Raw genomic sequence first — 15,516 nt, 5'->3', positions numbered from 1 at the left:
TCTTTTAGGTAAATTAATATCTGCCTTTTAAAAAGCACAGTTTATTCAACATTAGACACACCGTTCAGCTTGTGGAAAGCATAGTGAAAAATTCCATCTTAAAAACAAAAGTTTTGTATAAAAATACAATGTTAATCTCACCTTGGGGGGTAGGGAAAGTGAATCGTTCCTGTTACTATCAGGCTGTCGGCAGTGTTAGCCGAAATACCCTCTACAGTGAACATCCTTATCTTTAGAAAATTTTATATGGAAAGTACATTTTCAATAAGAGACTAAAAGAAATTGCATGATAATTATATTTGTTATAAAAAGTGGGAGGGGTTATTTCACTTTCTAGTATGTGGCAGTTTTGAAATTTTTTAAAAAAGTCCTCCAACTCTTACAATCTTTTTATAAAAGAATAGTAACGGATGCTTTAATGATTTTGTTAGTTTACAATGCTCCCAGCATTCAGAATGCTCCTAATACGTGAATTTAATGCTAGGATTTGTGGGAGAATTTGAAAATATTTTATTTCATAATTTAATTTTGCTGCTGGCATTAAAATTAGTAATATAAAATTTTTAAATGATGATCAGCAACCATCCTTTTCAAAGTGAGAAATTTGAGCTCTCTGGACTGTGGTTAATTTTACTTAAAGTGAGATACTCGTCAGATAATCATATTCCAAAGATTCAATTCAGTTTTAATCATTACTATCTATTTTTCTCCATATAAAAAATGTACATTAATAATCATGTCTTCCAGTTCAAATTTGTGATAAATTTTCTATTTCAGCTCATAAATATTTCTTCCTATTTAGATTGACACACCAATAATCCAGAAATAATGCCATTTTATTCCACAATCTACAGTTGAAAAATAAAATGCAGAGTAAACAAAATCTGTAGAAAAGTTAAAGAACTTTCAAATTCACACTAAAGCTTCTTCATTGATGTTAATGAAAAAAAAGTACTGAAACATGACAACTTGTATAAACAATTCTTCTTAGAATACACACTAATGTACACATCATCAGGAAATAATGAGACATTGTGTTTTTTAATGTGAATTATATGTAATTATCTGACCTTTTAATATGAGTAAGTCAATGATAAGCTGTTTGCATTTTGCATCTTGGAATCTGAGACCAAGAGATGAGGATATAACAGAGAAACTGCGTTTTTGCTGGGGAGTCAAGGAAGTCTACTCATGATTTTGCAAAGAAACAAATTTTGGAGATTTTCTTTCTTTGACAGCTTACATGATAGTAACTTGCACATGTTCAAGGATAAGGATAGTATATTAGTCATTTTGGGGAGGTCAAAGTGAAATCATTTAAAACCATTTTAGGATACATTTTAGTTAGACAACCACTGCCTTCTTAATATTTAGTTTTGACTTTTGCAAAATACAGAGTTAAGTTCAGCCATATCATAAGCTAAGTAACCCTATTTAAGGAAGTGACGTGCTAATCCTGGCGAGGTTAAGTCGCCAGGACTGTGTCAGACCACTTCAGGCTGTAGCTCTTGGGAAATCGTCTTTTCAGTGTTCAGTAACGGTCCTTCTTGAGAATGACATGATACCAAAGGTGAAGGTCACAAAACTATGGGCTAATCAGTGTCAAGATTTTCTTAAAATGAAATTAATGTCTTGCTGAGAATATTAAGCTAACATCATTTAAATTCACTTTTATCGCAAGTGGAGATGACTTGGAATTGCTTAAATCTTTAGCTGTAGAATGCCGCTGTTTAGAGTCCTTTGGGCTTTCTCACAGCCCCGAGCGAACCGCCAAGCAAGTGCCCAGAGGCCCCACGTCACAGGCAGAGGGCAGAGAACAGATCTGTGTACGTTTTCCCACTTGGTATATTGCTTTCTGTAAATATAACTCACATTTTTCAATAGCTTTGCCTCAATTCCCAGCTGCTCTCTAGTAGCATTTTGCTTTATAATACTTATTATGACTCCTTATATATTGTCAAGTAATTAATGCATTTCTGAGCTGCTTTTCTCAAGATCTCTATTGAACAATTCATTCATCATAAGTCCTCGTTTACTATCCCTGAAGTCAGTATTTTCAAAGCAAGTGTGCATCATTGCTTAATTCCCATAACTGTGACATTAGAAGTTGAAATTGTCTATCTAATTTACTGAATTTAAACAAAGCTAAACATCTAGTAATTTGGCCTTAAAAGTATGATTAAAACATTTACCCACATATTGCAAACCATGTATTTATCTCGTGGGCTATTAGTCTGTATTTGAACACACCAAAAAAGCTACAGATTTACTTAATTCTTACAATGGATGTCAGTGTCCTTTTATCAGAAATCACAGGCCATGTTTATTCATTGCAATGGAAAAAAATTGCCAGCAAGGATCTTTATAAACTCCTTGTAAGAGATGAAATCAGCAGCCAAGTCAATCAGATCTATCAGGGTTTCCATCATCCTTTAAATGATGGGGCCTTTCGGCAGATGTCCTAATACATTAATCACAAGCACTGTGGCTCTGGTCATGTTTATGTGTATGTATACACCTTAAAAATCGTAGCTCTTGTTGGAGAGATTGAAGAGTCTGAAATTGGCAAAAGGTACATTGTGAAAAATAAACAGAGGCCTCCTACACCACAGGTATATGTGCACGACTGATTCTTAGCTCTTCATCTGTAAAAACTAAGCGGTTTGGGATGGATTCTGGCTTAAAAGAACTCATCCTCGATGGAAGGCTGTGATTCTTCCCATCCCAACACTCACACCTGCTGCTTGGGAGCTTGATAAAGGCTTCAGTGGAATACACTTCTTTACATATTCTAAATTAAAGAGCTAACATTCAATACCACGGTTTCAAAAACTATGAATTTCATCTATGTGGTCACAGGCATAGCTGTCAAAAATAGAAAACTAATCTTTTCTCTCAGGGAGTCCCTTTTTTAAGATTGGCAAATACCCATGAAAAGCTGCTGGTAGATATGAACGATTTCGTAAGAAGGCCTCAGAAAAGCAGACACTCTCCAGTTAAAACAGTTTTGGGGTGACTTCTGTGACAAAGGATGTTAAGCGGTGTGCAGTGCATGTAAATGTGTGCATACATGTGCGATGTGCTCAGTCTGCAGACTTGTTTTCTCTATATATGTCCGTGCAACAACCAGTTGATTAAACAGAAGGCCTATTTTCACAATTAAATTTTGTTCCACGTAGTCGTTTATGAACGGGGTGGAAATCATTTCCTGTCAGATGAAGGACTAGGCTCCCTTGCTTTTGTTACTAACACCTGTGCTCCCCGTTCTGTGTGATCTGAGTCATGTTCATCTTTAGAGCCAGAGTGGCTCACATGGTACATCCTGCCTTTTGTTTATGAATCACGTTATTGCTAAATTTCATTTCCTTGAAGTCATATCAAAAGCATTGAAATCTTAAGCCATTCGGTTCCTCGAAGCTGCTTCCTGTGTTTTAATAGACTTCCATTGTGTGTTTTTGCAGCAAGCTTAGTAGTGGAGGAACGAACAAGACAGATGAAAATGAAAGTGCATCGATTTAAGCAGACAACAGGGTCTGGTTCTAGTCAAGAACTTGATCGCGATCAATATTCCAAGGTAAACCCAGCCATATCCAACTCGTAGTTTCCCTACTGAAAAATTACACTGTGCGTAGCAGGCAGGACAGGTGAGCACCGAGGAGTCCGAGAGCAGCTGTCACTCACCGTGGCGGTCCTGCATCGTACCCTCTCTCCTCGTGGTGTTTTCACACGACATGGCTTTACTAAAATAGGATTCATTAACTTAGATTAAATGTTTTTCTGAAAACAAGATGAAAATACTTGGTATTAAAGTCAGTGATGGATTGTCAGTAGTCACATTCACACAAATAAGCAAGGTACATCAAGCCGTTTTATTGCTTGAATATTGTTGAATATTGTAGTTAAAATATTAAGATATAGATGTATAGTCTTAAATACTATTTGAGGTTGATATTTCTATTGATATTTGTTAGTGAAGGACAGAAATTATGTGATGTGAGATTTCTTATCGATCTGTCTTTAGTAAGAAAAGTAACTCATTTCAAACTCTTTGAAACTGAAATCCACACCATTTCAAGGAGCAATAAACATTTAATTTATATTTCAATATTGCTTTGTAAGGATGCAATAAGGAGTTAATAAACTGCTAACTAGCATCTGATAATTTTAATTAAAATACACATAGAATTTTATACTTTGTAAAGCAATTTTAAATATATTATCTGGTTTATTTAAAAATCTTTTTTTTTTTTTCAAATACCACAAAAGGGGCAACAGCCACTATGGGACAAGCTGTGTTATAATTTGATGTCAAGAGCCCTTTGGGGAATAATGATCTTTTAGAAATTCAAAATTAAATAAAAATTATACTACGTCAGTACTATTAGCTTGTTACATGAACCTGGAAAACCTTATTTTTAAATGTTGGAGGTTGTTCGTTATATAGTCAGATATTCAGAGATTTATACCAAAAAAAAAAGGAGTGATTATGAAATTTGATTTGTCACCAGACCACCATAGAGTCATGTGTGTTGAACAGTCTGTCATTTTACGTCTTAGGTTAGATACAACCCCTGCAGAAGGGTTTCAAACTGGCCAAAGCCAGGGGTCGCTGAGACTGAGTGAGGCCAAACTCTCTAGAAGTCTGAAACGTGTTAAAAAGTAAAGTCAGTAAAGAAAAAAAAAGAGTCAGTAAGCAAAATATCTTGATGTCCCACAGAGTTGCTGGTTCCAGCCCCATGTAGTTTTTCTGTGGTTTGTTCTTTACTGTATTATCACTGAGTCAGCTGTTTGTCTGTCTTCTTGATGGACATCATTATCATTTTTTTGTTTCCTTTTCCCACAAATGCAGTAAGAATTAGGAAGCAGGGTAAGTTAGGTTTTCTTCCTGTGCTGTTGCATGTAGTTATTTTGGAAAGGTTCTGTAAAACGGGAATGCTTCATTAAAGCTGAAAATGCCTTTTCGATTTCTTAGCATCATGTCAAAGGATGAGGTGGCATGGAGCAGCAGGGAGAGTTAGTGCCAGCATAGGAAACAAGAAAGAGGTCAATGAAGAATCAGGGTGAAATACCGATAGCCTTTCTGAACTAGGACTCTAATCATTAAATCCATTGATCAAAAAAACTACAAAATGAAGTGCCCTACCTAGCAGTCTAAACCACCACTCACACATTTTCATAACAAATCAAAAGTGGATTTAGCTTGGTTGGGAGATTCCAAATTCTCTGATGGATAGAAATTTAGAACTTGAAAATACCTTGAAGTGATCTTCTATTCCAGCTCTCTGATTTACCAAACTTATGAAGACTGAGGCTCCTCCAGAAGAAAGGAGGTGATCTACTGAACTTAGCAAAGCCTTTCTGTTCAGGGTGGCCCAGGGACACCAGATCTGGAACGTAGGTTCCCCTTTGTTCTGCTTCTGACGTCACTGAAATGTACACATGACTCCAGTTTGACACAGAGGTTCTTCTACAGCTTTTAATTTGCACGCAGTTAAATTACCATATTCTATATTATATCATTTCTCCTCCTCTGCACAGGCATCCTTTTTCTTTTTCTCTCACATTGCATTTTAATATTAAAAACTCATTACTTTCAGATACATTACTGTTGCTCTTATGGTATAAACTGACACCACTATATGACATAAGTAAAATTATTATAAATTATATTAATAAGTGTGAGATCAAAGATATGGTATCTTTAAAAACTTCTAAGAATATAGGACAGGAAAAAATACATAAGATAAAATAGCAGATAATTAGCTTATTTTTAACTTTACATGTTAAGTAAAAGGTAAATATTCTCCACAATTCTAATATTCACATTATAGCTTAATGCTTATAATAAAAATTTTAAATAGTTTCCACTAACAGTTTCAGTTAAACCTCTCTCATTTTTTTCTCAATTTTTATCCTTTTACCTCATCCTGTTTTGGATTTACTCTACAAAGATTCATTTTTATTTGCATGGTTGAGAACCAGTATCTTCATAAATTTAATATACATTAAATTTTGAACTTTATTCCTTTACTGACTCGCTTCTAGCGTTCTAATCCGTTTGCCATTTTCAATGAAGCAATGCACCTTAGTTGAAATTCTGCCAAGTTAGAAATAGTTGACTGTTTTCAGAATATTTATTACCAAACACCAACAGAACTCGGTTGTCTTCAGTGCAAAGCATGACCAGACACATCTAGTATAATTCCTAAGATGTTTCAAACCTGGCATCTCCTTTAAAGTATTAAATGAACCTAACTCCATCCTGAGTAAGGAATTAGCACTAACTTGGATTTTGATAAAACACAAATCTGCTTCCGTATTCTGGAAATGTGACACTGTGCAATTTTCCCATTGATGTTAGACAGAGTCACATGCCTTGGTGATGGAGTGACATTCAGAGTTGGAGGGTGAATTTGCATGCAGGCTCTCACATTCTAAAGAGTTCTTATGTTCCCATAACCCAGGAACAGCAAGCAAGGTTGATGCAATGGGTTCCATCGGAAGCCACTGAATGTTCATTACTTACAAAAATAGCAGCCCTACTGTTAGAACCTCCTCTCACACCAATGACTTGTTTCTCTGCTCTGTGGTCAGTGTAACTTTCTCCTGAGGATGTTACATTTCTCAAAGTATAATTAATGGGTTTCCTTTAAAATACTTCATCGCTAAGTAGGAAATTTGACAAATCATGCTTGAGGAAAAGTCAATGTGATTAATTCAAACTTTTAGCAGATTTTGAAAATAAGTAGATATCGTAGTAAAAAGTGAATGTAAAAGCCTTTCACTTTTCTTCAAATAGCCAGTGTGAACAAAACCGTGACCCTGTGTCTGAATGATGGATTTTTCTTTACCCCAATATAAGAAATTTTAATATGACATATAATCTTTTAAAATCTCTTGTTTTAGCACTTTGCTGGAATAGTAAAATTTATATACAAAAAATGTGAGAAAGAGAGGGGTAGGTATAGCTCAGTGGCAGAGCACATGCTTAGCACACACGAGGTCCTGGGTTCAATCCCCAGCACCTCCATTACAGAAAAAGAGAGAGAGAGGAAGAGATAGAAAAGGGGGATTTCTTCAGTTGGGGAAATAGTTCCATGTACACCCACATGTCCTTATGCTGTAGTCTACATTGCTTATTATTTGCCAAATATTAGAACATTTGTTCTGGTGGTCAGTACAATGCCAGAAAAATCTCCCACAGCTGGGTAAATTTTTATTGTATTAGAAACCAATTCATTCACAGTCTCTCATGGTCAAGCTATCATTTCAGTATTTGGAAACATTCTGATAATTACATAATTAGTTTCAGAAATAAGTAATATAGAAATTAAGTTTGTACCCCAGTAATAGTATTAAAATCACATTCCACTATGTGTGCATATTAAATTTTTACATCTATTCTGTAAATAAAAAACAGTTCTGATTGAAATGAATCCTCTCAGTCAGCATCCTGCTATCAGATATGACAGAATTTGTTGGGAAACCATTAACACGTTACTTTGAATACATTGTCTTAAATAATATTAATTTTAGGTCAGACTTGAAGTTATATAAATAGCTCAGTTCTGAACATAATAACAAATATGGATTTCCTTTTGAATTATTTAGCATATATGCCTTTCAAAAACAAATCAGACAATTATGAAAAAATTCTTTGGAAAGATAATTCTATGGATATTCTATAAATTTGGAATTGTTGTCACACTTGTTGTGAAATTCTTTGCCCAACACATACACGTGAGAGGTGAAAAATTAACATTTTAATGACTTAAGCCTGAACTATTCTCATTTGAAGGGTTATGAAATAAACATGACCCTTCCTCTAGGAGTTTTTTTAAAAAACATTATTGTCTTATAGTCCTTTTGTATATACAGATCCACATTTTAGCATCATTTCATTTAGTATTCTTTATCAAGACAACTGCATATACAAAATTTTAGAAAGTATTTAGATTATTTTAGATTTAGTAAAACTCATGGAGGGCAGAAGATGGATGAGCTTTTCTACAAATTTAACAAACTTTTGATATTTTCACACCTTAGCACATAAGTGCAAAATTAAATTGCTTGATATGAAACTTAAATACCCAGTGTTTGGTCATGTGTTCCTTTTAGTTATATGTTCTTTTCTTTTATGTAAGAAGTTATATTATCTTACCTTCCAGTATCTAACAATAGAAAATCAATTATATATTCGTTATTTATAAATTGCATACACTAGTATAACCTTACTATTTATTATGACTAAAACACATATAAAAGTAATACAGATAATATAAAACTATTCACTGTGTCATACATTGCAATAAGAGAGTGCAGTAAAAAGAAGAATGGATTAACTGCTTTGACAGCTTTGCAAGTTGTAATCTTTTACCTAATGATTTCTAAGACATTTATCTTTAGTATTAATTTAGTAATGGATGACAATGAATATTAAACTATAAAGACACACTTAAATATAAGAGGTAGTGTATACTGAAATTTTAATAGGAATCCCATTTTTTTTGCTTTCAACACTTAGTGGAATCTTTTTTTTTTTTTTTGAGTCATTTTTTAACTTCAAGTCTTCGTTGAATAGTTAAATCTGAAAATGACTAATTACACCATGATGGAAAGTCAAAGTCTAGTCTTCTCTTCCACTGCTGTCCTTATCTCTGGCACAGCCTTTAATATCAGCCTTTTTTGTAGAGAGTTATATTTTTGGATGAAATTTCAAAAGTGTGATGTCTAGAGTAGGGAAAGTGTGTAGGGAAATTGAGTATACGTTTTAGAAAGACTCAGAAAGCACAGGCAGACGGAAGCAGTCTGTACCATGGATAGTGTAGAAGATGAGTAGAATTTGTAGCCAATAATGAAAACCACAGCAAGAAAAAATAAATTGATATACTAGAAAAAAATAATACAATTTTGATGTTTTGACACTTGTGTAAATAATTTCTTCAATGATTTTACACCTAAGCATTTACATTTTTGAGTCTTTTATACTTCAGTCCTTATAAGCCACTTCTTACCATTCAAAGGATGTGGGATTTTTGTATTGGAAATCATGGACTGCATTTAGTGTTTGGATGATTGGAGGTCCCACCCCTGTTTTTATGAAGGGGCACTTTGACTTGACGTGGGCAAAGCCGTCGTGAACTTCGCCATGTATGTCTCTGTGGTCCATGATCTGATGATGGAGCTCACGCTTTCTTGTTTTTAATCTTTAGTATAACATTCATAAAGATCAGTACAGAAGCTGTGATAACGTCTCTGCCAAGTCATCAGATAGTGATGTCAGCGATGTGTCCGCCGTTTCCCGAACCAGCAGTGCCTCCCGCCTCAGCAGTACAAGCTTCATGTCTGAGCAGTCTGAGCGCCCCCGGGGTAGGATCAGGTGAGTGGGCAATGCTGTTTGTACAAATCAGGCCTGCATCTGCGGGATGCAAATGCACCTAGCTTCCTGAATATTCTTGCTAAACTACTGTTCAGGTCAAGCTGCAAAACATTGCATTAAAATAACTGGGACTAGTGTGGGTTGAGAAATTACTAACTATTGTGTGTTATTGCCTAGACTGTTGGGTACCGTCTACTATCAGGTATAATTTATAACTGTTGTCATAATTCTGGAGATGGCTCCAAGTCACAGTCACAGGAGTTTCTTCTAAGATGATTAAATCCACAAAGTGTTCCGTGGACCACAAAGTCCAGTGTCAGAAAGCTCTCTCCGTGAAGGGCCATGTAGTAAACATTTCAGGCCATGCAGGACAGTCTCTGTTCCAACTACTTTTCAATGTCATTGTGGTACAGAAACTGCAGACAAGTGAGCATAGTTGTATTCCAATAGAATTTTATTTGCAAAAAAAAAAAAACAAACAAACAGAAAGCCGGCTGTGTTTCCCCATGGGCCGCATTGTGCTGGTCTCTTCTTTAATCCCAAAGCAGTTTGTCTGCCTTCGGGTGGACATGATAACAAAATACACATCTCTATTTTACATTATGTGTGTGATAAGAAATTTGCATGAAGTTTGCTTAAATAATTCTGCTGAAGAGAAAAGACCTCAGGTATCCAATCCTGCCCTAAGCAAAGCAGACTCAATATGGACAGGGCGCATTTTATATTTGTTCTTAATGAGTTTTCAGAAATAGAGGTTTCATTGAAGGAGTTTTGTGGTTGATGAGAGATCCAAGAGATAAAAATGCTCAAAATAGGAATAATTATCTTTCTAATAATCTGGAAATCTAATATTATTGCACATTTTGATGTTTTAGAATAAAATGTATCTTAGAGCGTTCCATCTCCTGGGTTTTTCTGTACCTACCTCATACGTTGGAGCCGATTGAGAGCACTTATCTTACTGTTAATTAACAATGACATTCTCTGAGACTCTACATGAGCAAGTCCAATCGGTAAAGACATTAATAGAAAAAAATGTTTTATCTCTACTTCTAATGTTCTCAGCATCTGGTCCTATCAGAATATTAAGTTCTCTAAAATTAAAGGAAGAATTAAAAGACCTAAGTATGTAGCCACATTAAGCTGTTGGGATAAAGGGGTAAAAATTATTCTAATTGATTCCTTTTTACTGAAATATTTTTAAGATATTATTTCAAAACCTATTCAACTTAGCAAGAATATTGATACATAGGGTTTAAACAAAGACCTTTCGCTTTTAATTACTGAAAACAGTTTACTAATAGTTACAAAGCCATAAAGCTTAAAGCAATTTTGTCTATGTTCTACGCTATAAAGTATGATGGATTTAATTGAACATATATTACTAACCAACTGTGAAAACAATATATGGGTCCATTGTCATTTTCTCTTGAAGTTTCAGGAAAATGGATTCTTCAAAAATTAATCGTCAGGAAAAATTTGGCTACATGATTTTTGAGGAAGAAAGTAAAGAACAGAAAACTTTTAGGCAGCTCAACAAGGGACTAGAATCTACCTGGGAGTGTACTGGAGCCAGGGTTACTTTGTGGGAAATTGAAGGTGATGGGGAGGGGGGCAGACCTGAAAAGGATACAAATAAATTTCTTAATGACAAATCCATTTTCTCTGGGCGTTTCCCTGTTTTCAGCTCCCCTTTCTCTTCTTTGTAGTTTCGATCACATCTGAGCTGAGAGTTATCTTTATGTAAGTGCATGACATCGATTTAGGCAGTAAAGCTAATGGCTAAGTAAGTTTCCCCCAAGACTAACATAAAGAGGCATATTTCCTGTAGTCCTGTACTTCAGGTCCGGGATTCTTCATATGTGGTGCATATTTGATTTTTTAGAACGTTTAGGAGGAATAAAGAAGGTGCAGTGAGATATGGGAAGGGACCAGTCTTTCTTCTGACATTCAGAGCCCAGTTATCTGTTTATGTACATTCTTCTCCCTGAATATCCTCATAGGCAGGCGCACGCGCGCGCACACACACACACACACACACACACAGAGAGGTATGCCATGTCTACTATCAACCATGTGGTAAAAACCTCTGAGGAGAGTTTGTAATGGAAAAAAAAAAAAAAAAGAACAAAATGACATCAGAGGGTTACAGGCTTTTCTGCCTTAAATGTTCCCTATTCCCATAAAACTGTGAGTAATGATTATTCTCAATATATGACTGCTTCTTATTTCTTTTTTTTTAGTAACTAACACCTGCCTAAGTTTTAAAATTCTGTTTATTCAAACTCATGGTTAAAAGATGAAAAATCTGATCAGTATGATAATAGATGTATTTATATTTCATAATTGGTAGCCAATTCTCCAATGAAGACATACAAATAGCCAATGAAAAATTGCTCAGTATTGCTAATTATCAGAGAAATGCAAAGCAAAACTACAATGAGGTATCACCTCATACCAGACATCATTTAAGAGTCCACAAATGATAAATGCTGGGGAGGGTGTAGAGAAAAGAGAACCCTCCTACGCTGTTGGTAGGAATGTAGTTTGGTGTAGCCATTATGTAAAATAGTTGGAGATTCCTTAAAAAACTAGGAATAGACTTACCATATGATGCAGCAATCCCATTCCTGGGCATATATCCAGAGGGAACTCTAATTAAAAAAGACACATGCACCCCAATGTTCACAGCAGCACTATTTACAATAGCCAAGACATGGAAACAACCTAAATGTCCATTGACAGATGACTGGATTAGGACATTGTTGGGGGGGGGGGTGTATGTGTGTGTGTGTTGATTTCTGTTTTGATACGATCACTAACCAGTAAAAGAACTGCAGTAAGTACACAGCTTCTGCAGAACTTAATTTATTTTCCTGTTTAACGGTTCACTCACTCATCCGTTCATTCACCAGTCATTTATTGAGCACCTATTACATTGAGGGACCACACTTGGTACCCACTATATGCTGCAAAGCAAAACGGATGTGATCCCTCGCTCTGTGGGTTTAAATGACTCTTAATACATATGAAACGTTATTATGTGTGTATTCATCTGGAAAATGAGAACCATATCCACCACTTCCACCCCACAGGAGTGAGTGAGAAAAAGTGATGAGTCTGTCAGATTGCCCTCGATATATGATTGTAGCTCAGTTTCTCCCTACAAGATGTGAATATTCGAGTTACTCTGAACTTTTAAAAGTTATCCCTAACGTGTCTTAGAGGCAGATGGCCGCCATAGGGTATGACACAACAGCTTTCAAAATCTGGATTTTATTATTCATGCTTAATTTTTCCACCTCGCTTTATGATTTATGATGAGCGGGATGAATGTAAGCGTTGGTTTGGAGAAGTTCAGTTTCATTAGCGTGAAGGTTTTCAGGTCATGCTCTCAACTGCAGGTGTTCGAACGAACATTACTACCTCTGCATGTTCCCGCGTACACACATACACATTTGAAACAGAAGAAATAAAAGATTAAGAGAAGACTTAGAGAGCAGGGCTCACGCTTAATCCTTCCACTAGAGCAGTTTTACAAGTAGTTGTTTCATCCACTGAAGACTCATTAAAAATATTATTTTAAAAAAAGTAAAGAGGACAGATCGCTGCCTTAGAAGCATATTGTAAACCAAACTATGTGGCACAGTAAATTCTGGCGCTATGATGTGCAGGAAAAAAATTAAAATATGAGATCGGGTTCTAATTCTTTAGCTATTAAGTATTCTGAATTCAGATAGTACCTTGATTTGGCCGACAGTTTTTGTATTATGTTTGCAAGTCTTTGGTATAATACAGTGAGGAAAAAGCTCTAATTTCAAAGAAAAAGAAAACTTGCAAACTGTTTGGTTTCTATCAGGCTTATTGGTCCATTTTCCTACAGCACGTTTTGTGTCTTAATCATGCGCTTGATGTATGAAATAGAAGAAGTACTTGTGATTGCTTTAAGCGTGTTAGCTTTACATAGTATAATAACAGTCTGTCCAAAGGAATATATTTTATTTTCAAATTCATGGCTTCAGCACGTAGTTAACAGACTTCATTCTACGCTTGGTATATGTTAAATTTAAAACAGTATGGTAAAAAATTTAAAAGGCTTTTTTTTTTTTAGAAAATCATCATGTAGAGCTGTCTTTCTTTACTCATTTTAAAATATGATTACCTTGATTTTAAAGAGGCCGTCCTAAAGCATCAACGCTATAGCCAAATCCATATTGATCAACACTTGCTAATTGAATACATACGTCATGTCCCATATAGTGAATCAAGAAACCATAGACCCATAGAACTTGAAAGATTCTCAAGAGACCATATATGCTGGCTTCCTATAATTAGTGGAAATGTTTTCTAAGTTATCTGAATCATCTAGAATAATTAATGGTCTTCTTTGTTCCTTTGTAAACTAAAACTGCAGGTATAACAAGAAATCGTTTGTGTGTGTCCGTCTTCAGTTTTATGATATGGTTTTATCACCTGTGACTCATTTATATTCTCTTATGGTTCAGATGACATGATATGAGAGATTACTTTCTAATGTTTCAGTGTTCACTGAATATATGTGTGTGTACATATATACTTAGTTGAATTTATAACAGATTGGAAATACATGATGATATACATATTTTTTAATTTTACTTTTTATTTGAGTGTAGTTGATTTATAGTGTTAGTTTCAGGTGTACAGTAAAGTATTTCAGTTATACATATATATAAAATTCTTTTTCAAATTCTTTCCCATTAGAGCTTATTACTAGAAATTGAATACATTTCCCTGTGCTATATAGTAGGTCCTTGTTGTTTATCTGTTTTATATTCAGTAGTTTGTATCCGTTAATTCCAAACTTCTAATTTATCCTTTCCCCCCTTTCCCCTTTGGTAACTATAGTTTGTTTATGATATTACTTATATGTGGAATTTTTTAAAAATACAAATTTTATTTAAAAAACAAGGATATCTATTTTTAACTGATCATTTGTAATCATTAAGATCCCTAAAATGATTCTTAGAACAAACATAAACAAAACGTTGGCTTATTTAATATTTGAACAGAGTAAGTATATTTTTTCTACCCCATTACCCACCTGGTTCCCAAATCAAAAAGCTGGAAGGCACACTAGTTTTTAACTATCCCTCAAGCCTCCTTCTAACACATTACTCCTCAATCTTTTCATTGTTATCAAGCCCCTAAGGAGACTTTTGGATGTTCTTTTCCTATAGCCCTCCCTACCTGACATTTTAATAACACAGGTGTCCTGTATCTGTTTATCCACTGTGGCCCCTTAGGGGACCACGACCACTGTGTTACCTAGGATCTTCTCACCCCTCTTATCTTCACCAAGAACCAGTTACCACCTTTGGGAGCACATCACTCTCACTGAGAATTTGTGCTCAAATGAGTCATCAAGTCATATTGATTTTATGTCCCAAATCAAGCTCCTGATCAGAGACTGAAGATGACAGAGAACAGATGCTTTCATTCCTCTCTCACTGCCAACTGTAAACTACCCAAAATTTGGTAGGAAAGGGACTAAAAATTTCATCTACCATGAAACTAGGAGACCACCTACATCCTTAAATGATATAAACTATAGAAAACAGCCTTCAAATTTAGTGATGTCTGGACTAAAATGAGGAGAGATACCTAGACTAGATGCGGACATGTTCAGCTCTTGAGTCAAATTTAAAGTTCTCTAAAATAAATCCCTCAGCCTTGAAAAGCCCCATCAGAAATGTCCACCCGGAGCCTGTGAGAACTAGATGCGGGGATGCTCTAGACGCAGAACATCCTGAAAGCACATCTTATGCCTCGCAGTGGCCAGTGACCTCTGTACGGAGGAGAAGTCTTGCTAGTCCCGTTCTGTGGAAAAGGGGTGCGTTGGGGGCTGTAAATAGGGGTCAATAGGAGAACACTCCACAGTGTAGTTTGCAAAGAGATAAAGCACTGTAGCACAGTTATAGCACATACATCGTTTTGACTAACCATGTGGAGATTCTGAAAACATCCCTGGTCCGGATGATTCTCATCTTATTGGGAAACAAGCAGTAAGGTGACACAGCCCTTCCAGTTCCAGGTATGACAGGTTAGCTCTTACCAATTTGAGCATCCCGTCTATAAACCTACAAAAACAAAACAAGAAG

General features: G+C 35.4%; 1 protein-coding gene across 1 annotated transcript in view; it reads left to right on the top strand.

The window, feature by feature from the left end:
- The window catches only part of RIMS1 (regulating synaptic membrane exocytosis 1), a 448,078-nt gene that overhangs the window by 356,795 nt on the left and 75,767 nt on the right, over positions 1 to 15,516 (top strand). The window contains 2 exon segments of the mRNA XM_032484440.1: positions 3,462 to 3,574; positions 9,213 to 9,379. Coding sequence (XP_032340331.1) covers positions 3,462 to 3,574; positions 9,213 to 9,379 — 280 coding nt within the window.

This window comes from Camelus ferus, chromosome 8 (assembly GCF_009834535.1).
Source record: "Camelus ferus isolate YT-003-E chromosome 8, BCGSAC_Cfer_1.0, whole genome shotgun sequence".
NCBI lineage: Eukaryota > Metazoa > Chordata > Mammalia > Artiodactyla > Camelidae > Camelus > Camelus ferus.
This window is presented reverse-complemented; position numbering and strand designations above follow the sequence as displayed.